Genomic DNA, 26,773 nt, shown 5'->3' with positions numbered 1-26,773 from the left:
CTGGAGTTGGTAGCCTTTGGTAAGGCAGATCCCAAAGTAGACTCTTTTTGTCAGTGGGGCTTTTGTGGATGTTTTTGGAGCTTCTGCCCAGCACTCACTGCATTTCCTGGTGTGGGTGATGCCTCCCCCAGCTTTTTACTCAGTAGTACACCTCTAGTGATGGCCAGTTTTATGTCCCAATTTGGCTAGGCTAGGTTATAGTACCCAGTTACTTAGTCAAACATTAATTGTAGGTGTTGCTGTAAAAGTATAGGTGTAGGTGTGGGTGCAATTAACATCTACAATTAATTGGCTTTATATAAAGGAGATTATCCTCCATCATCTAGGTGGGCCCAATCCTTTCAGTTGAAAGAACAGAACTGAGGTTTCCCTGAAGAAAAAATTCCACTTGTGAACTGTATGGAGAGCTCTCACCCAAGACTTTCTAGCCTGGACTTCCTGATGACCTGCCTGCCAGCCCCCATAGTCATGTAAGTCAGCTCCTTGCAATACATCCCTTTCTCTATCTATCTATCTATCCATCCATCCATCTATTATTATCATCTATCACCTATCTATACTACTGGTTCTATCTCTCTGGTAGAATCCTTTTCCAAGTATCATCTTCTGGCTCAAATACCACTTGTAAGTATTCTTGGTAGATCTCTTAAATTCCCCACTTCTCTCTTGCCCACCCTGCCCATGCCTTGAGAAAAAAAAAATCACATGCGATACCTAGTCCTTCTTTATCATATGTATATTTTTTTGGCATCTGGAAATTTCGCTCCAAGTTTCAACTATTGTATGAATACTAGTTGAACTGTTTCTCAATTGCACAGGACCCTGGGGGCACATCCTCCTTGCTGGGGAAATGTTTATTTTGTAGTAAACAGAAGATAAGGGAATGCACTTTTAAAGTTTTTGCTTGGGGGACTCAGAATCATAACTAATACTGTAGTTGTTATCTTAGTTTGGGTCCTTCCAGAAGCAACCTCGAGACAAGGGTAGGTGTACATATTTCAGAGGTGACCTTGACAAAGATCTGAAGGTATGGGAGAAATGTGGCAGGACAGGGAAGGGAAGGCTACCAATGAAGGGTGTGTTATCAAATTACCACTGCTGGCAATGTGATCTTAACCTCTTGGGGGAACTTGAGCAGTCAATAGGAATGCTCACTTCCAAACATTCCAACCAGAGCGGTGAGGGAGCAGGGGTGTTAATACACTGCATCTGTTCACTCGCTGGTTGACAGCTGCTTCTCAGAGGCTCTTGTTCTCGTGTATTTGGGCCCTACTCTACAAATTTAAGTGTCAGAGTCCGCCTTCCAGCATCTGAATATTAGGCCTGCTTCAATCAAGGAGAAAGGGATGGAGTGCTGACAGTGTCTGCTATAAGTGCCAAAGCTTATTTGACCCAGGTATCTAATATATACCATGTACGATGGTGTGTAGGAAACAAACTCCTTCCTTAACGGGTTAGAACTACTTCTCTTCCCTACTATTAAATTGTTTTCATCAATTTCCACTGGATTATATATTTAGCAAACATAATGGGTGTACATTTTGTAAATTTTTTGACAATAATGTTATATTTATAACCAAAATGCCATTTATTCTACTACATCCTTAAAGAAGATTAAGGGGTTTATCCAGAATGACATGTAATTCATTGCAAAATAAAATACACCTTCTCTAGATAGCTCAGAATATTTATAGCTGTTAAAGCAAAAACAATTATTTGGTTACAAATTCTTCATTTGTGGATTGCTTTGACTTTGATGGAAATACCGACTTTCTCCCTGGGCCTCAAAATGTTGACCCCAAGAAGCAACTGCTATGATCTAGGTCTTGAAGGCAGCTTCCAAGGCTTGAGCTTTCTCTGTGATGTTCTTCTGAAAGGGCATCATGAAGTCTTCAAAGTCTACCTCGTAAGTGAACCTCTCCCGCCGCAGCTCCCTTTTCCTGATCAGCTCTGCTGTTGTGGCTTCAGGACTCCAGATCTTAAAACAAACAACCATATCCAGAGCAGGCATGAATACGAAAGCCAGCCAAATACGTCAGTATCCACACAGTGTCCAGTATGATTAACTTAAAACTATCAAATTTACTTCTAAATCTATTTTATCTTATGTGTTCCTCTTACATGAGGAAGAGGAGTTACATGGGCATCACTAATTCTGATGGTGACTGTTTGGACACCTGAAATGCTTTTCAATTACCTCTGATTATCCTCTGCTGTTCATTTTTGGGATGTCAAAACAAGGAAGAGATGGAATTAGAAGATCATTTGGGTTTGTTACCTTTATGTCTTATGGGGAAGTCATAAGAAAATTATTTTCATAGTAGAAGGCAGAGGGGGCTGATGGTCTCTTATTCAGCATGGCTTGATGGGGATTGGCAAGACCACTCTTGTTCTCCATAGATGTCTCCACCTCTTTAATTGTGGATATTTAGGAAGCTACTGAATAAATCCAGTGTTGCGTAGTATGAAACTCCCAAGTGAGATGGTAGTAAGAGTACTGGGGTCTGAGAAGTACCAAGAAAATGTGTCTATTGAACTTGTGACCAAATGGGGACAGGGAATGGCATTGACCAAAGAATACTTTAGGTTTTCAAGGACAACTAAAATGTTAATATAGAAATAGTAATAGAGGAAACCAGATATTGGAAGCTAAAGAAGGTGAACTTACTGAGTTGAAGCAGCAGGAATTGGCAAAAGGATACCTTCATATCATAACTGTGAAAGATAATCTTTGGACATTTGTTTGGGTGTTCTGCATGAAATGTATTTAGAAAATGATATGAATTTACAGCATGTTATGAAGATCTTTCCAAAGTACTTACCCTCCGTGGAATAAATGTAATATCCACTTTCTTGGTATAACCACTGGTAATCAATGAATTGAGATAAACCACATTATCCTTATGTACTTTCTTTTCCTCTGATATGGATGGTACATAAACTGATGAAAGTGGTTCCTGGAAATGAGACAAAAGAAAAACCAACCCTATCAATTGCAAAAACCTATATTACACTTTTTTTTATATTATTTGTTGTTCTGTATCTTGCTCTGAAGCCAAGTAAAAATAAAAATGTTACTATATAAATTATAATTTGAAATGAAATAGAATATTATAACTTTGGATGGAGGAAGATAACTAGTTTGCTTTGTTTAACTCTACTTTATTAGTAGTATTGGTAACAGAGCATTTAAGTCTTCAAGATACCCATTATTTATCTATGGTCACTGATTAACTAGAAAAATTAAATTATCCTACTAAAATGATAATGATGTATGTAGTAGAAGCTTAGCTGATTGATCATCCTTCACCTCTGGCCATTCTTACTCTCATCCCCTCCATGTTTATTACTCCTTACTGTTGATTGTCCTCCATGTTTGTTATAATCCCTTCACCCTCTTCACTTCCTACCACCTTACGTTTCTCCAACCCTTTCCAATTTCCAATTCCAATATTAGAGCTTTTCCTTTTTGAATTTCATCCCTGACCTATGTTTGCCAAGGATCACCAGGGATTCCTCCTGCTTCCCTAAAAGAAGCTTCTAGCCTACTTAGAAATGCACTTCAACTGATGAATGGATAAAGAAATTGTGGTTTATATACACAATGGAATACTACGTGGCAATGAGAAAGAATGAAATATGGCCTTTTGTAGCAATGTGGATGGAACTGGAGAGTGTTATGCTGAGTGAAATAAGTCATACAGAGAAAGACAGATACCATATGTTTTCACTCTTATGTGGATCCTGAGAAACTTAACAGCAGACCATGCGGGAGGGGAAGGAAAAAAAAGGTTAGAGAGGGAGGGAGCCAAAATATAAGAGACTCTTAAAAACTGAGAACAAACTGAGGGTTTTATGGGGGGTGGGAGGGAGGGGAGGATGGGTGAGGTGTATTGAGGAGGGCACCTGTTGGGATGAGCACTGGGTGTTGTATGGAAACCAATTTGACAATAAATTTCATACAAAAAGAAAAAAGAAATGCACTTGGGCTTCGCTGCTAATGACAAAGTCTTGATCTCTCAGTAATCTCTATGGGCAAAAACCTTAAACTTCTGGTAGTTTAGAGGCACCCACATCACTCCAGATTACCAGGAACAGTCACTTGACACTTTTAAAACTTCTAGAGTCATTCTGCAGGATATCCAAGTCACAGGTGGCCCCATATCCCAGGGTTCATTGGTAGTCATTAGAATCCCTTAGGGGGTGCCTGGGTGGCTCAGTCAGTTAAGTGTCTGACTCTTGATTTCAGCTTAAGTCATCATCTCATGGTTCATAAGTTTGAGCCCCACATTGGGTTCTGTGCTGACAGCACAGAGACTGCTTGAGATTCTCTGTCTCCCTGTCTCTCTCCCTCCCCTGTGCTCTCTCTCTCTCTCTCTCTCTCTCTCAAAAATAACCATTAAAAAAATAAAATTCCTTAGAAGGAAGGTAAGATGTGTAATGAAAAATTATGATACCATAATGAAGGAAAAACATGCTTTGCTTCATTCTTCTCACCCTACTTCCCTGTCTAGGGTGTCTCATCAAATCTGTATAACTCAGAACCAAATATATACATATCCAATGCCAATTCTTTTTTCAACATTCTAATTGTGTTTGGCTGAACCATCTTGGTTTTTACATGGATTTTATTTGCAATGAGCACTTTTTAGACTTTTCCATACTAGGAATTTCTTTGCTAGCTATTTCTTTAAAAGTACTGCATAATAGTGCTGACAATATGGGTTGTATATTATTGTGCCCATGCTGTATAACCACATGTACATAATGACACTGCCCTACCCCCCAACAAGTTTTTAATAGGTTCTAGTTACTAATGGGTAGTCCATTGCTTTTCTTACCTCCTCTTTCTTAATTTCAGGGCCTTCAGTCTTCATTTTAGGAGGTGGCTTGCCTTTCATTTTTTGATTTTCTGCTGGTTTTGGCAAGCTATCCAGCTTTTCTTGAATCAAACTAATTATTCTATAGTCAGCATACGCCTTTGCAATATCCATGGCAGTGTGCCCTGTTCAAGACATAAATTCAGAATAACAATAAACAGATTGATAATAAGCCATGTAGAAAACCTCAGCACATCAGCCCTTAGCATACAGTAGTAAAGGTGATTAGTAAAGCAAATGGTTATATGTAGGGTCACAAAGCTAGATCAGATATTCTCTAAGGTGGACCCAGCTCTAAGATCTCATAATTTAAAGTGCCATTTACTGGCAACACAACCTTTTCTTGTTTTTGTTTTTTTTAAGCGTGTTTCTTAAAAAGTTGATAGGAAATACTGGCAGGATATTTACATGTGAATATTTGATTGATGGTTCTCTTCCCACATTGCGTACATTTCCTTTTGTGTGATAATTTTACATTATTCTCCCCTTCCCATGATATAAGGAGGTATATTCAAAAAGGCCTGAGGAAGCTGGTGTCACAGTGTGCTGTGCACATGGCTGGGTATTATGACACCTGTAATATCCTCAAGCAGACCTAAAACAATACTACCAGTGACTCAGAGGAAGCCTGAAGCAGACAGAAATACTAATGCTCTCTCAGATCAAAAGGAAGCAACAGCCTCCACTATAAGAAAATGATACCTCCAAGCAATAAGGTCAAATAGTTATTCAAATTTTTATTTATTCTTCAGGTGTGATATAAGCTAGGCCTCCCATTTATGTCCTAGAGAGAAACTCAAATTCAGGAATTTGTTCAGCTTTGGAAAGAATCCACATTCTATAGTCTTTAAACTATGTCATTTACTAGGAATTGACAGTTGTAACAGTGTGAAAACTCTGAACATTGGTGCAAGCCCACAAACTAATGCTTATAGGACTATAGTGAAATAACCACAGAAATTAAGAGTGGGTAATTAGAGGGGTGCCTGGGTGGCTCAGTCAGTTAAGCGCCCAACTTCAGCTCAGGTCATCATCTCACGGTTTGTGAGTTCAAGCCCCACATCAGGCTCTCTGCTGTCAGCACAACACTCTCAAAAATGAATAAACATAAAAAAAAAAGAGTGGGCATTTAGAAATTTTTAGATATATTTGATAGAAGAATTTTCTGTCATTTTAATCTAGTGATTACAAAAACCCTTGTATTTCATGTTTTTTCTCATTTCATTTTCTAGGAAGTCACTTTTTCTTGTACTTTACACAAGTATCCATCCATGACAGATTGCAAACATAAAGCACTGATCCTTTCACACCAGTGATTGAGAGGCACTCCACAGAAAACCAACTTGTGTAACATTCAACTTAGGCTTGCATTTGCAGTAGTAACTCTCACAGGGAAATGTGGTCCTACAAGAATAGAATCAGAAGAGGTTTGGAATCTAAATTCTCCTTTTCTGACTGTAACTATATCAATGATATGAACACATACCTTTTCTATTTTCCAGTTGGAATTTAGCACCGATATCAAGTAGGTATTTTACAGTATCCAGTCTGCAGCTCTCAATAGCCCTAGTTAAAGGAGTGGTGTTGTTGATGGAGACTGCGTCTATCACAGCTCCAGATTTTACAAGAAGCTCAACAATATCTTGCTGGCCTGTGTGGCATGCAAAGTGAAGTGGAGTCCACAGGAAATTATCTGTTGCATTAACGTTAGCCCTATAAAATAAGACAGATGCACAAGCTAAATATATGGGTTGTTCCAAGCATTGGAGGCTGAACGTGCAAAGCCAGATTTCATACAGTTGTCCAGCTATAAACGAGGGAAGCTCTGAGTAAAGTTAAACTCTGTGCCATAATTTTTCTTGACTCGTGCTCTGCATTATCTGACAGTCTTAATTTTCTTTGCATAAATACACATTTTGTTTAGTTTTTAAAGGCACTTAGATCCCAGGGGTTGCACTTTTTGCAAAGGTTAAAATTAGGGAAAATTATATAACTGGATCCAATGAAGGTAAAAACTGATAGGAAATATTAAAGTCATGTTATTTCACTTTGAGTCTACTTTCTCTGAATGTTATAGATTTTTAAATGCACCTTCATTATTAAAATTCTAAGCATCTAAGTGTAGTATTTTAAATGTCAGTTCTTTTTAAAAAAAATTCACTGCCGGGGCGCCTGGGTGGCTCAGTCGGTTAGGCGTACGGCTTCGGCTCAGGTCATGATCTCACAGTTTGTGAGTTCAAGCCCCGCATCGGGCTCTGTGCTGACAGCTCAGAGTCTGGAGCCCACTTCGGATTCTGTGTCTCCCTTTCTCTCTGCCCCTCTCCCACTCACGCTGTCTCTCTCTGTCTCTCTCTCTCTCTCTCTCTCTCTCTCTCTCTCTCAAAAATAAGTATTAAAAAAATTTAAAAAAATTCACTGTCGAAAAGTTCAAATTCTCATTAATTACTTTATACTCCCTCTAGATAATATACAAATTTGAATACTTCTTTGACCTTCGCCCTTATAGTGATAATAATAACAACTTTTATCAAATATGCAATTGCTTTGCTAATAAGTGATTTACATATTTTAAATGATTTGATCTTGAAAATCTGTGAGCTGAGTCCTATTAGAGCCCCATTATAAAAATGAGGATATGGAGGCACAAAAAAGTTAAGAAACTTACCCCAGGCTATTCAGCTATGGTACAAGAAAGAATTAAACCTGAGAAGTTGCTTTAGATTACAAAGTTAAATAAAAATGTGATGCTTTGATATTTTAAAGATATTTACAAATGAACAAAGGAGGTTCTGGAGGAGAGAAGGGACATGTCATCATGGCCATTGTACCACTTGTTTAAATTTGTTAGGATCCTCCCCCCCCCAACACATACACAAGAGACAGATTAAAAAGCAACATGTAAAATGAATAAGTTCTAGAGATCTACCATACAATAGTGTGATTATAGTTAATACTGTATTGTACACTTATAATTTGTTAAGAGGGTAGATCATGTTATGTTTCTCCTACAATAAAATTCTTGGGGCACCTGGGTGGCTGAGTCAGTTTAAGTGCCTGACTCTTATTTCTGCTCAGGTCATTTCTGCTCAGGTCATGATCTAGGTTTGTGAGTTTGAGCCCCTCAACCGGCTCTGTGCTGACAGTGCAGAGCCTGCTTGGGATTCTCTCTCCCCATCTCTTTCGGCCCCTCCCCCCACTCACAGGCAAGTGCATTCTCTCTCGCTCAACAATAAATAAATTTTAAAAATTATCTTGGTAATTTAAAATAAAATAATAAGTGACCTACACACCATGTAGGTAAAGCTCTCTAGTAAAGCAACTTTGTGCGTAGTTTTTATTGGTAAGCTATCTGTGCGTACACACATTCCCAGGTTCCCATTAGCCAACTTTCCCATGCAAGGTCTATCTCTAATCTAGATTTCAGAAATGAAGCTCTTTCTTTGCCCTAAAATTCTGGAGTTGAATATAAAGACCCATGAAATTTAAACCTCACTCAAGAAAGAAAACCCACCCTTTTTCAAGAAGAAACTTGACAGCATCCATGTTTCCACTGGCACATGCAGTCATTAGTGGTGTTTTGTAATAATTATCCTTCATATCCACAGGTATTCCTGATTCAAATGCCTTTTTCAGAGAAGCCAGGTCTCCTGCCTTGGTGACGAAATTAATATTTGAAAATACCTTCCCTGGATCATCAATGTACCAAGCGGAGTCATCCTGAATGGGATGTTCTGGTGGATGGTCTCGGTTAAACCGATTGCAATCAGTTATATTCTTGTAGGTTTCAATCATGTAATAGGGTGGCCCGCCATCACTCCGTTGGGGAAATACGTGGTCAGGGATGATGCAGATTGGGAGGGGTAAAACAAACTTGCCTTTCTTTACCTTTTTGGCCATCCCTTTTTTCTTTTTCTTGGGCCCATATGATCCCAAGACGTAAGCCTTGCTTAAGTATCTGGTTCCTTTAAAGAAATCATTAATATTGACCCCACCTCCCCGTAATTTTTCATGATATTGAGCTACCATAGCCAGCTGTTCCGAGGTCACAAAATCTTGCCTCTCCTCCAATGTCAACACGAAGTCCTCCTTGCTGACTGTCCCATCACCTCTGTCCACAAATGAAAAGGCTTCCCGAAGGAAAGTCTCATGTTCTAGCGACCAGTCATGAAGTCTAAGGGCCCAGAGTGGATTCGGATTTTTGGCTCCTGGCCGTGCCAGTTTATTAGCGGTTCGCTCTGCCCTCCGTATTTCTTTGTTTGCTGCTTTGAAACCGCCTTCTTTGGCCACAGCTCTGGGTGTTTTATGATCTAAGTTCTTCCATTTCAGGTCACATCCTAGAACATGAAGCATCATTATTATGAATATTGCCCAGGCATCTGCATGGCTCTGCGAATGACATTCATCAAACCCTTTTCTTAATTTTGATCTATTAGTCAAAAATTTATCCCCTATAATTACCAGATTAAGCTGTGATTTTTTTTTCTGTGAGCTTCACTTTGGTGAATTCTGAAATATGTTTCCAATTTATATTCTCTGCCCCTAAAGAATTAGGACATTGATCCCTATAGATATTTGAAACAAATATCATTTTGGCATACTTGCTAAGCAGACCTGCTCCTAAAAAAAGAAAAGAGTGAGGGTAATATTTGAATATAGAAAGAAGCTGGGTTCAGATAGCTTACTGGGCCATTAGGAACTCAGAATGCTGCACCTGCTTCTTTTTGAATGATTATGACTGCAAACTTATGTACGATCTTAAACTGTATTCTCCACAGAATCCATTTAATTTCTATTGATCTGCTGTTTTGTGATAAGGTCATGTGAACAACCTAACCCAGGAAAAACCAATTTGTTCATCGAATCTGAAAGACTTCCAGTATTACATTTGTGCAAATCAGACACTAAAATTCATTTTCCTTCTTGGTCCCTTCCTTAAAATGATGACACCAACATTACACGTAGGTATTCCCCAAATAAATAAACTTCTCCGGGTACATTGGAGAATCGGCTTAGTGCCACTAGGAAGGTTGTGCTGTCTATAGTAAGTGTCTTGAGACATTAAAAATCCGTTATGTATATAAATAAGTCAGACAATGAAGAAGCTCTTTCTAGTGTTTTGCATCTAGAAGAAGCTTCTCCTGTTGCTTTGCCAACATCACATAATCAAAGAAGATTGCTCCCCAATCAGTATGTCTAGCAATGAAAATGTACAGGTGGCTGCGTGCAGAAATAAAGCATGCCCTGCCAATACTTTATAGTTGTATTCCTTGTCAAAAAGAAAATTAGTCACCAGTGCTTTTGAAGATTGATACTTCCTTTGGTATTGTCAAACTGAACATTTTATACTAAGACTGATAATTTTAGTAGTGATAGAAAAACTCAAAAAGAGTATTATGAGAATAAGGATTCTAAAATTTCTATATTAAACAGTGACTTATCGAAAAGGGGGCCTGAGGCTGGTCTCGACAGTATAATTCCATAGCAACTTCAAGAATGCTGTTTTTATTTAGCTTTTTCGCTTCTTCAAGGTGTCGAGGGGTTTATCTACCATCTCCCAAGCCACTGCTTCTATATTCACCCCTAAGGATCAAAGGATCTTAAAGCTGTTTGATCTTGCCTTCTTATGCTCCCAGTTTCCTCCTAGTTAGAAACCTTTATGTGGATAAAAGTTTCCAACATCCCAGCTTAAAGATCTGAAGGCGTTTTTTTCTCCTCTGGCCTTGGGACTTTTTATCTCCTCCCTTATAATTAGTAAATACAGATCCATTCATCCCCTTTGTGACTTATGACCTGTGGCCGAAGGTACTCAACTTACAGCTAGTGTGGGCTGACAAGCCAAAGGCCCATGAGAAAGAGAACTCTCCTGGGGTGCTTCCCTAGAACTGTTCCCAGCTCCCTGCTTCTGCCCTTGGATATGACACTCACACTGCTTACTGAGACTTGTAAATTGCTCTAGCAACAGGAAGAAGATGGTTTAATGTGGGAAACAGTCCAGCCTTCACATTTAAGTATAGAAGACACTAAACCCAAGGAGTTAACTCAGAAAAGAGCATTTAATTGTTAATGCATTGTTTGTTGTTGCTCTGACTGCCTTAGATCTAAGATTCAAAAGGTGAACATGTAGTTGGTAACACTTCTGTTATGGAATTAGGTCACCCACATAGGATCTAGTGAAGTGGTTGTACCTCCAAACATGCAAGAGAACTTAGAATGCTTTCAGCCACTTGTTTTAGAAACACGGTTTAGGGGCACCTGGGTGGCTCAGTCGGTTGAGCATCCGACTTTGGCCCAGGTCGTGATTTCATGGCTTGTATGTTCGAGCCCCACATCGGGCTCACTGCTGTCAAGCCTGTCAGTGCAGAGACTGCTTTGGATCCTCTGTCCCCTTCTCTCTCTGCCCCTTCCCCACTTGTGTTCTCTCTCTTTCTCAAAAATAAATAAATCTTAAAGAAGAAAACATGGCCTAGTCTTATGATTCTGCCAGGAAGATGAAACCTTTCTGTGTCATTGGGCAAGGCCTTTGGCGTGGCCTACGCTCTGGCCAAATGTGCTTCTCAATTTGCTTTCTGTGACTTTCTCCCAGGAGTATATAGATGATAGAGAATGTGCCTGGTGATGTTTGTCCTAATAAGAAAGCAGTTAACATGTTAAAGTTGAAGAATTGTCTTAATCTGGGAAGATCTTTTGTTTTTAGAAATAAATTATGTTAAAAATGCAATATCAGGAGTGCCTGGGTGACTCGGTTGGTTAAGTGTCCAACTCTTGATTTCGGCTCAGCTCATGATCTCATGGTTCGTGAAACTGAGCCTTGCACTGGGCTCTGTGCTGACAGAGTGGAGCCTGCTTGGGATTCTGTCTCTTCCTCTCACTCTGCCCTTCCCTATGTGTATGTGCACACACACTCTCTTTCAAAATACATAGACATTTGAAAAAGAAAAAAAATGAAATGTCAGAATAAACTGCTGATAGTGACAAATGTGCAAACAAGACTGATGAGACCGTTTATGGGGCAAAAGTTGCATTTGATACACGTTCCTTTCTTTATTTGTTAAAAGTGTTTGGGGCGCCTGGGTGGCGCAGTCGGTTGAGCGTCCGACTTCAGCCAGGTCACGATCTCGCGGTCCGGGAGTTCGAGCCCCACGTCAGGCTCTGGGCCGATGGCTCGGAGCCTGGAGCCTGTTTCCGATTCTGTGTCTCCCTCTCTCTCTGCCCCTCCCCCGTTCATGCTCTGTCTCTCTCTGTCCCAAAAATAAATGAACGTTGAAAAAAAAAATTTTTTTTAATAAAAAAAAAAGTGTTTATTGGGGGACGATGGGGGGGAAGAGTAGGAGTTTGTATAAGTTCATAAAAAGTAAACGTGAATTCGTTATTGCACTATTAGTTACGCAAGCACATTATTTATGTTAGTGGTTACAATATAGGATCTCTATGTCTCAGGGATTCCTGAGATTCTCTGCTGTGTAGAGGACAGAAAAGCAAAAGTACTTTCTCTGCTGTATTCTAGAGTCATAGGGCTTTAAGTTTTTGCCTATTACTCAAACTGGGGAAAAAAAAAAAAAGCAAAAAACCAAACCCATTACTACAACGTTCAGCAGAATGCAGTTCCACTTTTCACAAAGTTAAAAACTTTTAATGTACTTTAAGTTAGCATGTAATTGGCACCAAATGGATCCAGATCTTTAAACTTAATTGGCTAATATTCCCATTTTAAGGACTACATTAAGCTATACATGCATAGTTTATATTCCTAAATTAATAGGTACCTAGAAGCTAAAGGTAAACCGAAAATAAATTTCAAATTTTCCATGAAAATTTTCATTTTATCTTTCTCCCTAAAATATTTCCCCTATAATTTCAAATGATTTAGGAAAGTTATCCTTGACACAATTGGACAATTTTTTAATGAAATAATTAAGAATGCAGACTAAAAGACATAGTTTTCAGTGTTTGTCCTTCAGATTGGTGGACATTTTTAAAAGGACTTTAAAAACTATAAGCATTTTAATAATTAGCCGACGAATGAACAATCCTCTTTAGATTTTTAATGACAACCTAAAAACATTTCAGAAAATGAGTCTTCATCACCTTAAGACCTGATTCATGATTTCACAGAAGGTAGAGTAAGAAAAAATTTTCAATTTTCTTTCTACATATATAACTGAGGATGGGCTATTGAAAAAGATATGCAACTGACAAGTGGCAGGCCCAAACTGTCTGCTCATCTGCAACATGGGTAAATCATAACTGCTTTAAACATAAAATTGCTAGACACTTTTACCTCGCTGAGCTATATATTTGCAGCAATCTGCAAAACCGCCCATGGCAGCATAATGAAGTGGTGTGTTCCCATTCAATGCAATCAGCCCCATGTCTCCCTTGTAAGCAAAAAGCAGCTTCAATATCTGCAAAATAAACAGTGGATATAGTAGAGGAATAGGAACATACATTTATTGCATGAAGACTGACACCCCAACTTGTTATCTAATAGTTACTTATGCTACATGTGGCTATTTAAAATTAAATCGAATTAAATAGAAAACCATTAAAAAAAAATCCAGTTCCTTAGTTTCACTAGCCGTATTTCAAATGCTCAAAAGCCACATGTGGCTACTGAATTATATGGCACAGATATACAACTTTTTCACCATTGCTGACAATTCTATCAAATAGCTTTGACCAAGAGTTTAGAAAAGTTGATACTCATCTAGGGCATGCTATCTTGGTGAATTCTAGTAATTCTAGAAAGCATCAGCCTATAGAAAACATTATCAGGGAAAAAAAGTCTTTACCAAATGTGGCTTCTATTGTGATGTATATTTTAATTGTGGGGACAAGACTCAATGACAGAAACAAAGATAGCTATGTAAAAACTCAGAAAATTGAGTAAATAAAGTTTAGACGTAATTCAGAATTTAAAAAAAAATAGGATAACATTGGTTCCTATTTCGTTTCTGCAGTGTCATTGTACCTATGAGATATCCTTTACTGGTATGTCCAGAAAACCAGGATACTTAAGAGTTTAAAATTTAAGTGAGTCATTAGATGCACACAAAAACTTAGGGAGATAAGAGTTTGTTGGCATTGTTCTCCCACAGTTTGGTCAAGCCATATTTTGAAGATTTTGATATGTAATGGAGGCATAAAATAAAAAAGTTCTGATTGGCAAAACTTTTAATTTGTCATAGTTAAGAATACAGAAAAACATTATCAGTAATATTAAATGAATAAACTTAGCAAGCAGATAAAACTGAAGGGCTAGAAAGTTTTTAAAAAAACATTTGATCTGAAATATAATTTTAGAATTATCTAGGGAAATCAAGACGGTAACTTCGAAAACATTCTTAGTGTAACCTACGTGATATTAAAACAATTTGTGAAAAGGCGTGAGCAACAGATTTTAAAGCAAAGGGCAGATTATTACATCAAAAAAGCCTCCTTTGGCAGCAAAATGTGCAGCGTGATGTCTCTCATTGTCAAAGGCATTCACTTCACCTCCTCTTTCCAATATCCCTCGGACTAGCTCTAGCACTCCTTCTCTTGATGCTTCCATTAAAGCCGTTCGACCTGTGGACTGGATGAGAAACAGATCAAATGCCGGTTATGCTTGTTATCTTAAATCACTTATTTCATATAAATATGGTCTAAATCCATTTGGACTTAGATTCACACTGACATGTTTAGTTCTCTGTATTTTTATTGGTTTCATGTAACAAATAGGAAAAATGAAGTCAGCTGATCCATGTAGAAGAATTCGAATATCAGAGTCAAGGTCACACCAGATGTCCCTGTGAGAAATCAGGCTATAAAATGCATTTTTTTTGTAAAGAAAGTAGAGCAAAAGGGGGGGAAAGAGGGTAAAGTATATGCTAAAATTAGGTTATAGGTGTTTTCTAATGAGGAAAAAAATTGATTTTTTTATCATCTGGAAATGACTATTAAACAATAAGAAAACTCAATAAAATTGGCCAAACAAGGAAAGGGGGCAAGATAGATACAGGAAACAGCAGGACTACATATTTTCTTTCCAAAAAGATACATTTTTATTAGGCATCAGTGGTATCTTTTCTATTTTTCTCTAATGATCTTTTACCATTATGCATAATAAATACCAATTTTCCAAACGTAATTAGGAAATAGACTGTGGAATCATGGCAATATAAAGATAATGAAAATCTATCATCTTAAAACACTGTGAATAGAAATGAATAGTCTATAAGCTAACAGGATAATTTTACCATAATTAAATGCGAAAATTACACTACTGAGCATCTATAATTTAAAAAAAAAGGAATATATATATATATAATCACAGGAATAGTCATACTGAGTTGATAGCATTTGGATTGGCTCCTTTTTCCAAAAAGGTCAGGCACATATCTTTAACATCATGTGCTTCTTCACACGCTCTAAGGAATATTGGCTTTCCTTCACAGGTAGAGTTGTTGACATCTGCACCATGGTCCAGGGCAATCAATGCACAGCGATAATGCCGCTTAGTAGGCAAAATGCAGTAAAACAAAACACCTGTAGAAAAATAGAATCCCCAGAGAGTATTTAATTAAGTCTCCATATATTTGAACCAGATAGCAAGGAAAAGATAACAATTTTGAAATCCATAATTGGCTAGCTGAAGGTGGTGGAGCAAAGGCATAGTTGCCTTGCTTTTTCCTTCTGTAACCAACTGAAATACCAAGACCGAGAAACAAAAAAAGAAAGTCAACCTTTGATAGAATCAGAAAACAGTTACGACCAAATGCGATCGGACCTGGTTCAGGGGAAGAATCAGAGTGGTGATATGTGAGCCCTTGTCAACCATGGGTTCTTGCAGCCTATATCCCACATGCAGGACTGTGGGTGCTGGTTGGTGGGTTGCTGTGTCCCCTCTGAAACTGCAGAGTGACAAAGGAGGTGGTACTGGATGATAAAATGTGCAGACCAGCCATGTGTAGCGGTCAGTATAGCAGCACTGAGAAGACAAAGTACATGACAAGGGGCTCTACCATTTTGGCAAATCGTTTTGTTCCAATGAATAAAGGAAAATGCTAAATCCCCTGACCCAGAACTTATGACATATAGGTCCTCAATATAATTCATGTCAAAAATGTACTACAGATCAGAGGTATTGTAATCTAGGCAAACAACAGTCAGGCTCCAAACTGACTTTGTAATGACCTTATTCTAAACAGGCTTCATTCAAAGAGGAACAATAAGCAAATAAAAAACTAGCATGTGACCTATTGGGGGGAGGGGGGGTAAGATACTGAAAGAAAGAAACCTGATAGTAAAAGCTAGGCAAAAACTACATACTAGGAAAACTATACCATGTGAAAATTATTGACTGACCTATTTCTATGATAGCAAAGAAGCTAAATATAACTTTTTTCTTCTAAAATAAAAGTACAAAGATAGGCCAAGACCTTTAAAAGAAGGGCTGCTAGGACAATAGAAGATAAATAGAAGGAAAAGATGAAATTAAGCCCGCTGAAGTTAGGAAAGAAATGGTAGAGGAAACTAAAACCACCAAAGAAAGGGAAGTCAAATTGGAAGCAGGAAAAAGGAAAGCAAAACCGTCATCCAGGATGTGGAGGAAAAATACAAAAGAACTAAGGAGAATGTCACAGATGATGGAAGATTTGAAATGGTCTAGAGGCAAAGGAGAGTGAACATGTATGTAATTGGTGTTCAATAAAAAACACCAAGTGGAACAGAAAAAAATGGAGATACAATAGAAAAAAACTTTCTTGAAGTGAAAACCTGAATTTCAAGATTAAAAAAGCATACTTGGGTCTCAGGAAAAATGGATTAAGAAAAATCAATGAGGCATGCGTATGTAAAGCTAGGTAGAGAAGGTGTCCTGTGAGCATCTGGGTAACAGTTCAGATCCTATCTATAAGAAGCAAAAGTCAGTCTGGCCTTGAGATTTTGCTACTGTAATAGTCCATGCTAGAAAATAACTGAAGTGTATCTACAATATCACCTGAGAAAGAAAGTAAGGAGTTTTGTACCTATCAAACTGTTGTTCACATATAAAAGCAATGGACATGTAAGTTTAAGGATGCAAAAAGTTATTGTACTAATCTCTTCTTTCATGGCAAAATATTAATGAATGCCATGTAAACTGCTACTTTAATAAACAAAGGTTTAAGTATATGTAAAGCTATCAAGTTTGCCATTAACCAAAAACAAGCATCCAACTGTGGGTTTCGGCTTCACAAGTTTGAGGCTCATATTGGGCTCTGTGCTGACAGTGCGGAGCCTGCTTTGGATTCTCTCTCTGGCCCTCTGCCACTTGTGCTCTCTGTCTCTCTCAGAGTAATTAAATAAGTAATTAAACTTAAAGAAAAAAATAATAAGTAATTAAACTTAAAGAAAAAAAACCAAAACAAAAAAAAAATCAGTTCTCTTCCCAAGAAAAAAGACAGATGTTAACTAGATTTACTGTGGTGATCATTTTGCAATCCATACAAACATCAAATTATGTGTACACCTGAAACTAATATAATGTTTATGTCAAATATACCTCCGTTTAAAAAAATCAGTAAATAATCGGGGCGCCTGGGTGGCTCAGTCGGTTAAGCATCCAACTTTGGATCAGGTCATGAACTTGTGGTTCATGGGTTTGAGCCCCGCATCAGGCTCTGTGCTGACAGCTCAGAGCCTGGAGCTTGCTTGCTTCAGATTCTGTGTCTCCCTGTTTCTCTGCCCCTTCCCCACTCATGCTCTGTCTCTCTCTCTCGCTCTCAAAAATAAACATTAAAAAATTTTTTTAAATCAGTAAGTAATAAAAATAGATAAAACTACCATTCCAACAACCAAAAAAAAAAAAACTAAACTAAAAACAGACCATTAACCTTAGAAAATATAATACACACAACAAGAAAAAGAATATATGGACCATATAGGAAAATACATTTATACATATTTATTTATATATTTTATATTAAATATAACTTCATAATATAAAACAAATGACAGTTCTGAGGCCAAATCTTTGGGGCATCCAGATAAATATAAATTGGGTAAATTCTACCATTAAATAAAAATCACAATTTATATAAAATCAAAATCTAAATATATTTCATATAAACAGACACATCTAAAATAGGGTTACTCAGAACAGTTAAAACAGAAAGATGGTCAAGGACATGTTGAAAATAGAAAATCAAAGGTACAACAAGTCATATGAGGCAAGAGTGGACCAAAACAACAATAAACAGCAATGCGATCTAGAAATACCAGAGGCTGAATTCATTACAAAAGGCCCTAAGGCACTTATGAAATAGATATTTTATAATGATGGCATGCGTAACTCCCAGTCAAAGTCTATCTGGGCTGACTCTTTAAGCCACAAAGAACATGAATCAAATTCTAAAACTGAAATGGAAATAAAGGGAAAAAAATGGTGGACAGTCAAATTTGCATACTGCATGTAGGACTGGGTATGCATTCCTATAAATGGGAGAACCAATGGAATGGGGGCTCTAAGGAACTAGTCTAGCTTAACCCTTAAAGGGAAGACAGTATTCCATTCTCCAGAATAGACAGACACTAATTAATCCCCAAGGACATAGGAAAGAGTTTTGGCTTAGAGATTTACCTTTTCCATATTCTGCAAAATTGTTCAAAGTACAGTTTAGCCTAAGTATGTCCCACATCCTTCTAAAGATCCAGTAAGTATTTTAACCACTTAAATGTTTGCTTATCTTTTAGGAACAATGTCCAGTGAGGCATACATCAATCCCTGGAAAATAGGATGTTAATGACCAAGACTATGCAAGAAGCAAAACAGTTTGACAAGTGAGAGGACAACTAAGGGATGTGCAAGGTGAGCTAGATGTGTTGAACTGGTGAAGACAGGGCATTCACTCAGTGCAGTAAGCCTACCATGGGTTACACAGAATCAAGTCTCTAGGGGGCTGTACTAACAAGGTTATGTGTGCAACAAGATTTGTACTTGTCCCAAGTTTTGTTTTCTATCTTTAATTCTTCCTATGTGATTTGTCAGATTATTTTCTCATGCATTCATCTTCCAAAACCTTGACAAGCTTAGTATTAATTTGAATGAGCTTAGATAGTAGCCATATGGCTATTGCATTTGCTACAAGTATTCACTTAACCCTGTTTCTAATTTTACTTGTTCAGTTTTAATTTTGCAATTTTAGATTTTTATGACATAAAATGTCTCAACCTTTAAAAAAAACATTTATTTCAAACTCTGGAAGGTAAACTGTTCTCCATTACAGTGTTTCCCCAAAGTACATTCCACAAAACTCCAGGTATATAAGATGCCATAAGGAAAAACTATTTCAAGGGTCAAAGAAATATGGAAAATATCCCTGTATCTAAGAGTCTGACAAATGTGAAATCAACATGTCTCAATTTGTTTTATCCAATGGTTCTCTAATGAATTTGACAGTGGAACCAATTTTGCTTGTAACCCTTATCAACATCTCAGCAATTCAGTGGTCCGTGGAACACTTTGGGATATGATATTCTACAGAGTTTTAAGAGGCTTTTTTTATTCAGGATTTAACATTTTAAAATGCATTTGACCCCTGAATGCATCCGAAGTTCATTTCGTTATGTGGTACTATTAAGTAATTAAATGATTGTTCCTTTTCTTTGTCCTCTCTTATTGTTTTAAGCAAGTCACTTATCAAATACCAAGTCTGGAGAGAATTACAAAAGCGGATTTTGTTCCTGTCAGAAAATATTAACATTAAAAATGGGATTTATTTCTCCAGCGTGGGACTGATGTTAATGGCTTTGTACTTGAAGCAACTCCTTGGGACAACTGATTAAATCTACCAATTTATATTAAGCCTGGTGGTAATTTTCTTGGTGATTTTCACAAGGCTGTGTCAAGTCCTTCTGGAACTTTGAGTTATCTGGGCCAGAAGCTCCCAAACATGGTCTTGAGATGTGATTAGGGAGAACAGAGTAGAGAAGTGGGGGCTATCTCACCTAAACAATAAAGGAAATGACATGTCTCAAGTTGTAAGTTCTTTTTCCAAATACAATTAAATTGACCCTAGAACATTGGAGTTTATGCCGGCATCCACCTTAGTCCTTCCAGTTCCCAACTGTAACCCCCTTTCTACATCAGACTGCTGTTGAGAGGTGCCAAAGTCCTTTTGGAGCCCAAAAGAACATTATTTGATGTTCTAAAGTATCAAAAGGAATAAGAATGCTCTCCCTCCTCTTTTGTCTTAAACAAGATTTTTATATCTTATAATCGATGATTATGACTATGGTAATGACAATATATGTGAAAATTCTCCACATTTAGGAAAGCCACCAAACATAGATTAATCTAACTCTAACTTTCTTTTTAAATGAGAAATCTCTCTGATCTTGTCTCCCTAAGATCTACCCATACTGTTTTCAAATTATGGGGAGACAGCGTCCTTAGGTACAAGAGTGAGAACCTGGCTCTTCACTTAAACCCATGAGTCTTTCACTTCTACAGTTGGAAACCAAAAATGCACTATTTATTGATTTCTGGCTACAAAGTAGATTGCATCTGTTGGGCAGAATGCTGGGATTTTTACCTTTTCCTTCATTATCAACTATACTCATGTCAGCCTTTGCCTTGGCTAATATTTCCATGGACAATTCATGACCCAGTTCTGCAGCCCTCATTGTTGGAGTACAGCCCATCTTGTCTTGCACATCAGGATGAGCACCAAGGCTAAGGAGAAAGCTGACCATATCAATGTCATTGGAAATTGAGGCTAAGTGCAGAGCACTGTATCCATTGACCGGTTCTGTGAAATTGATTAGTTCAGGGTATCCAAGCCTGATCAACTTCTCTATCTGCTTCATGTCTTTGTTCCGAACACACTGAAGAACTTTGTAGATCTGCAAGTTCTCAAGTCTCTTATCTGCTAAAGCCATACTCGACCACCTTCTTGAAGATGCTTTTCTGGACCAAAACAAAACTATAGCAGCAAAAACAAAAACAGAAACATACAAAACTCAAAGTTAATTTTGTCGTCTGTATTTTGACTAGATAGTAATATTTTATACCTTCCCTTCTGAGAAGAGAGGCTGTTTCTTACGAAATGATATTACCATAGTTTATGGCAACTGACTTCATGAGAGTATAAATTACACATAAATACAAAAGACATACAGTTAGCATAAAGTTAAAATATTTCAAAACAAATCTTTCATCCTAATTAATATCAGCCTTGCTGTGAAGCTTTCTTGTTAATTTAATTTCTTGTCTCATTTAATCTTCCTTCCTTGACACAGCCTCCCCATTTTAGCCACAAAGAAAGTAAGGCTAACAAAAGTGCCAAGGTAAGGTTTCATTTTCCCACTACATGGCTCTGTTACCAGCATGCCCCTCAACAGAGACCACACAGGTTTTAGCAGTTAACAAGTGTTAAAAAAAGAACATGTAGAATTTTGAGGTGCTTATCATAAGGAGGAACCTACTGGATTCTGTGAGATACCAAACATGATTACTGTGTCATCTTACATGGGAATGAGGTAGGTGAACGGTTGAGAGAGAACTGTAATTTTCATAAATAATCCCACTGTTACATTGTAATGAGCATTCTAATATGAAATGGTATCTCCTTTTATTTATGGAAAAACAATATTTTCAGTTGAGTCAGGCTAGGTAGACCCAGCTTGCTTTTCTTTCCTCACTTTTTCTGGGAAAAGAACCCCATTATCATATTGGAAATCCATTCCAGATCATATAGTACTGCTATCCTAGGCCAAGTCATTGCCACAGACTTCTAATTTGTCTCACTGCTTCTACAACACATCCCCTAGGTTCCTTTCTCTGGTCAGTCCTCAGAAACATCTTTTAAAAATGTATCAGATAAAGTCAAGCAACCTTTGACCCCCAGCATTTTGTATGGATCTGCCCCTTCCATCCCCTATGATAGCAATAAGTCAAAGACCAAGGCTTAGTCTGTGTGTGAGCACATGCTCAGGAAGGACATCAGCCAGTCAGCATCCTAAGGGACCCTTCTGCCAGAACTATATGGACAGACTACTGTGTGCTGATGCTGTTAAGCAGTAGGGTGGGGTGCTGCAGTTGCAGGAACCATGTTGGCAGTCAGGGAGAGTGTGTGTTACAGAGACTGAAACTTAGGGCAGAAGCTGGGACTCAGTTGTGCCAGAATTCACCCACCACTTTAATCCATGCAACATGTTAGTTAATGCAGCACTAGCTCAGGGTTGCAGAAGTAAATATCCTCTCCCCACCCCCACCCCCCCTTAATTTTGTATAAGCTAGTTAGCTGAGTTTCTGTCCTTTGCAATTGAAAAGATTTCATCTTACTACAAAATCAGAAACTGTGTCATCTTTTCTCCCACAAATCTGCTCCCTCACCTATATTCCCTCTGGCAATGAGTTGCACTTTTGAACCCTTGCTCCTCTTTAACTATGTCTCTCTGGGCAACCATAACATCTCCATTGCCTGTTCGTGTCCTGCCTCACCACCCATTCTTCATTCTCCTTTGCTAGCTCCCATCTTCTGCCAGAAGCCTGTTGGGGTGACCAGGGCTCCGCCCTCAGGACTCTTGTCTATTCTCACACATTGCCCTGATGGTCTCATCCTGTCTCATGACTTTCATGCCAATTTGAGGTTTCTGAATATTCACTCTCTGACTCTCCCCAGAGCTCCAAAGTGATGTATCTACCTGTTGACTCTTCATTCTCACAAGGAACTCTAATAGGCATATAAAATATAAAACATCCAAAGCCGAACACTTGATATCACCCTTTCTCCAGTTCTCCCCACTTCCAGTAATGGCGTCACCATCCATCTGTCTACTCAGATGAAAATACTCAAAGTTATTCTTCTTTCTTTCCTCACAGGTCCCCTACTCTTTAAATCCACCAGCAAACCCCATAACTCTATCTCCAGAATATATCCTCACATCAATTACCAGTGGTGCTATCCTAGGCCAAACCCTTGTCACAGCTTCTAATCTGTCTCACTGCTTCCTCAGCAGCCCTGCAGAGCCATTCATTATTCAGTACCCAGAAAAAGCTTTGTTAAATGTAAATTAGACAAGCCTCCACCCCCAACATTTTAGTATAATTTTTTTTAATGTTTATTTATTTTTGAGACAGAGAGAGACAGAGCATGAATGGGGGAGGGTCAGAGAGAGGGAGACATAGAATCTGAAGCAGGCTCCAGGCTCCGAGCTGTCAGCACAGAGCCTGACGCGGGGCTCGAACTCACGGACCGTGAGATCATGACCTGAGCCGAAGTCTGACGCTTAACCGACTGAGCCACCCAGGGGACCCTAATTATTTTTAATATAAAGAAAAGTTGAATACCCATATATCCATCACAGATCCTACCATTAATGCTTTACTCGCTTTCACTTATCTATCCATCCCTCTGTCTACTCAGCCATCTATTTTTTGATCCATTTCAAAGTAAACTGCACACATATTCCAGCAGGCAATACCCTTAACTGGAGTTCAATATTTGTTTACAGTTCTTTTTTTCCTCTTTGTCTTTTGCATATGAAATGTCCAATAATTAAGTGTTCCATTCTATAAGTTTTGACAATTGCATACATCTATGTAACCCAAACTCCTATCAGGATATAGAACATTACTAGAAAGTTCCAGAAAGTTCCCATGCCAGAAACTTCCCTCCAAACTATTTTTTAAAAGCAGTTCAACAGATTTTCATTGTAATCAGAATAAATCTAAACCCCTCCTGTTGATCTTTTAAGAACATTTTCTCTGCCTCTGTGATCTTACTTTACTCCAACCTCCCTTGATAAGATGACCTCCAGCCACACTGACCACCTTTCTGCTTATAGAACAAAAGTGCATTCCTGCCTCTGGAACCTCTTGTTCCTTCGGCCTGGAGTGTTCTTAGCTCGGAATTTCCGTTGGTTGGCACTTCTCACCATTCAGACAGCAGCCACCATGTCACTTCATCTCTTTCCTTTCTTTATAATGAAATCAAGCACTTCTGTATATTATATTTCTATAGATCTGTAGATATAGATATATTCAATTTATATACTGTGTGACTTCCCCAGTAGTATAGAGCCTTCATGGAACAGAAGTTTTATATTATAATGACCTTTATTTCTCCATCACCCAGAACCTGACTCATGTGGGGCATTCAAGTAATGGTTGCTCCATAAATGATGACTGAAAGTTTTAAGATTGAGGAGTGGAAGAAACCAAAGAGAATGCCCAGGTTTCTAGTTTGAGCAACTGGCTACCTGTGTGTGAGATGGGGAGTGCAGGACGCAGTCAGATTGGTCAAAGAGTGTAGACAGTTATGCTTTGGCATGCTGAGTCAGAATCTACATAGCAATATGGAACACAATTCAAGAGAGAGAGATCTAAGCCGGGTCTATGGGCAACTGTGGGGTTTTCAGTGGCTGCAGGCTCCCGGGAGATAGGTGAAGGAAAGGAGGAAAGAGTGTCAGGGAGAAGGGTGAGCATCGCTGTCAAAGGCATGCTGCTGCCTTTTCTCCCCATTCTTCTGCCTGCTGTTTTTTCTTTGTGCTTCCTCCTCTGCCGCTGGGACATCAGTCATCACATAGCTTGTGGCTTCAATGTCCTGTTTGCTGTAGCCCCTCTCTTCCCTTCTAATCTGTTTATAACATGTGGTCGACTAGGAGACCAGATAATGCAGCTGCTTAGAACCATGTGTGTAAATAGGCTCCCAGTAAGTCCTGAGCTGCCCCACAAGTCACCCACTTGGCCTTTGCTCCATGCCTTGGTGATATTTACTTTAGCAGCTGCTTATGATTTATTAGTACCAGCCATATCCTAGTTAGGTGCAGTGTCATACTGCACACGTAGGCACAACGTACACAGGAATAGGATACAGTGCTTCCAAATAGCTCCTTGACTATCCTGAATCTATGCCACCTCATTTGTGTGAACAGAGACATCCTAATCAGAGACTTCAATGCTTTCTCTGAGGCACCCACCCCTAACAAAGAATTAGCAGCATGAAGCATGTCCAGTCAAGCTACAGTGATGAATTCCACAGCCCACGGGCCAGTTCTACAGCTTGTACTCTTCCAGCCAAAGCCCCAAAGTGCTGGGGAGAGAGCAGTTCCCCTTCTCTGTCCTTCACAACCTATTGCCAAGACTGAACAAGAGCCTCACCTTGTTATTCCTGAAGGAAATAACAAAAGTCCTGCCCTCTAGTTCTGAGTTCTTCAAAATTGTGAAAGCATCTCTGATCTTCAGGGGAGTCATCATGTATACACACACCCCAACATGTACACTTTACCTCTGTATGACGGCTGAGCCACCCTGGCATACCCCTATCTGATCATCTATATGGACAATCTCAAGAGATAGTGGAATAGAACAGGGTTTCTTCACCTGAGGTCCAGGTTTGGGTCTAAGCCCTCTAAAATTATATGACAATCTGCAGTGTGTGTGTGTGTGTGTGTGTGTGTGTGTGTACAGGTACATTTTTCCCCTGTGGAGGAGAGATCCACAGAACTCATCAACTTCTCCAAGGAGTCTATGACACAAGGGTGGTTTGCTAAAAAGAGGAGTGGAGGGAAACACACTGGGAATTTCCACACAGTGGAAAGAGTGTGGGATTGCAGGTGGGGAAATCTGTTTTTGTTGTTTGTGACTCCCCGCCCCCCTTCTCTGCAACATTATTTACATAAACTGGTTGCAAAAACCTGGACATATTATCTACTTGGTTTGTGCCTCAGTCTCCTTATCTGTGAAATGGGGATGACAGTACCCACTTGATGGTCCATATGAAGAGGAAATGAGACAATTCTAGTAAAGTACTTAGCAAAGTCCCTCAATGCCGGCTCACTATGAATAAATCAAATGTCCGTGGGTTTCAAATCCCCCAGAAGCCACGGTGTACATTTGCAGGGTTCTTTACGGTCCCTTTCAGTTTTAAGTCTCAGAAAAATGCGGTAGGGGAGAGGGGTTAAGAAGTAACTTCAAGGTAAAGGCCAGGTGGCAGGGAGCAAGGTGCCAAGCTCACCTCTTAGTCGTGGGGGTGATCAGGGGCGGCGGTTGCGCCTCTGTCTGCTGGGGCGCCCGGCGGCCCAGGCCCTCGTTCTCTGCCGCCTGGCGCGGGCCCCAGCCGCGACCTCCGGCTCCCAGAGCCCGGCGTGGTCGCCCAGCCGTGAATGGTGTCTCCTTGGGCAGAGCAGGCGAGCCGGCGCGCGGGGCAGCAGGGAGCAGACGTGTGTGTCCATGGGCCCAGGGTCCGCCGGGGGCGAAAGCGCCGCCAGGTGAGAGCGCAGGGGGCGGGGTGGGAGCAGCGGGGACTTGGCCGATTGTGAGCTTCGGCCACGCCCCGCCTCGCTGCCAAGGCAACCGCACCCGTGCGCGGCGGGGCGAGGCGCCCCGCCCCGCTCCACCAGGTGGCCTGGTCCCCGCCTGGTGGCCGGGCGCTCCGGGATGCTGGAGGAGGGCTCTGCTAGTCCAGCGCCACGGATGGCAGTGACCTTGCGCCCAAGGCCAGGACTGCACCTGTCCTTCTCCTTTCATCCTCTTCTCCCACTCCCCTGCCCTCATTCTGAAAAGCATTGTATTCGAAACGTAAAGCTCCTATAGTAAGATCAACCAACCAATTAAAATATAGAATAAAATAATTTTATACATAAACTTAAATGAAAAATATAATATAAAATGAAAAAAAGTTACTTGTCAGAGACAACTGCTGTTGATTCTGGTGAATCTTCCCAGAATTTTTCTTTGCATGACCCAGGATGTATATAGGCTTAAAAATATTTATACACAAATGATAGCAAATATAACAAGGAGATCAGTTTATTTCAGGGCCTGGGGGTGCGCGCTAACATCCCAGCCCCCCAAACACACTTTTTTTGCAGGCAAATTCTGACAGCTTTTTTATGTGAATTCAAAACATGTATGCTTTTAAAAATAGGAT

The 26,773-nt window shown here is 39.3% G+C and overlaps 1 protein-coding gene across 3 annotated transcripts; it reads right to left on the bottom strand.

Annotated features, from left to right (window-relative positions):
* Positions 1–1,669: 1,669 nt before the first annotated feature.
* On the bottom strand, positions 1,670–26,169 carry ANKEF1 (ankyrin repeat and EF-hand domain containing 1). Of its 3 annotated transcripts, XM_043602883.1 has the most exons (10): positions 25,859–26,169; positions 20,432–20,821; positions 15,205–15,404; positions 14,302–14,451; positions 13,159–13,282; positions 8,392–9,214; positions 6,367–6,593; positions 4,842–5,005; positions 2,823–2,957; positions 1,670–1,978 (listed from the first exon to the last, which is right to left on the bottom strand). In XM_043602883.1, the coding sequence occupies exons 2-10, from the start codon at positions 20,775–20,777 to the stop codon at positions 1,820–1,822; spliced, it is 2,328 nt and encodes a 775-aa protein (XP_043458818.1). In that variant the 5' UTR covers positions 20,778–20,821; positions 25,859–26,169; the 3' UTR covers positions 1,670–1,819. The 3 variants fall into 3 exon arrangements, with proteins under 3 accessions (XP_043458818.1, XP_043458819.1, XP_043458820.1); XM_043602884.1 differs by lacking the exon at positions 20,432–20,821 and having other exon boundaries at positions 25,859–26,166; XM_043602885.1 differs by lacking the exons at positions 20,432–20,821; positions 25,859–26,169 and having other exon boundaries at positions 15,191–15,302.
* Positions 26,170–26,773: the final 604 nt, after the last annotated feature.

Source organism: Prionailurus bengalensis, chromosome A3, assembly GCF_016509475.1.
Source record: "Prionailurus bengalensis isolate Pbe53 chromosome A3, Fcat_Pben_1.1_paternal_pri, whole genome shotgun sequence".
NCBI classification, from domain to species: Eukaryota; Metazoa; Chordata; class Mammalia; order Carnivora; family Felidae; genus Prionailurus; species Prionailurus bengalensis.
Note: the sequence above shows the minus strand (reverse complement) of the source record. Positions and strands in the feature narration are given on the sequence as shown.

Coding starts and splice junctions, on each gene's coding strand:
- ANKEF1 (XM_043602883.1), bottom strand. CDS start 20,777: ATGGCTTTAGCAGATAAGAGACTTGAGAACTTGCAGATCTACAAAGTT. Junction 13,283..14,301: donor CCAAAGGAGGCTTTTTTGAT/GTAATAATCTGC, acceptor TTTATTTTGCAG/ATATTGAAGCTGCTTTTTGC. Junction 2,958..4,841: donor CTGAAATTAAGAAAGAGGAG/GTAAGAAAAGCA, acceptor TCTCATTTCCAG/GAACCACTTTCATCAGTTTA.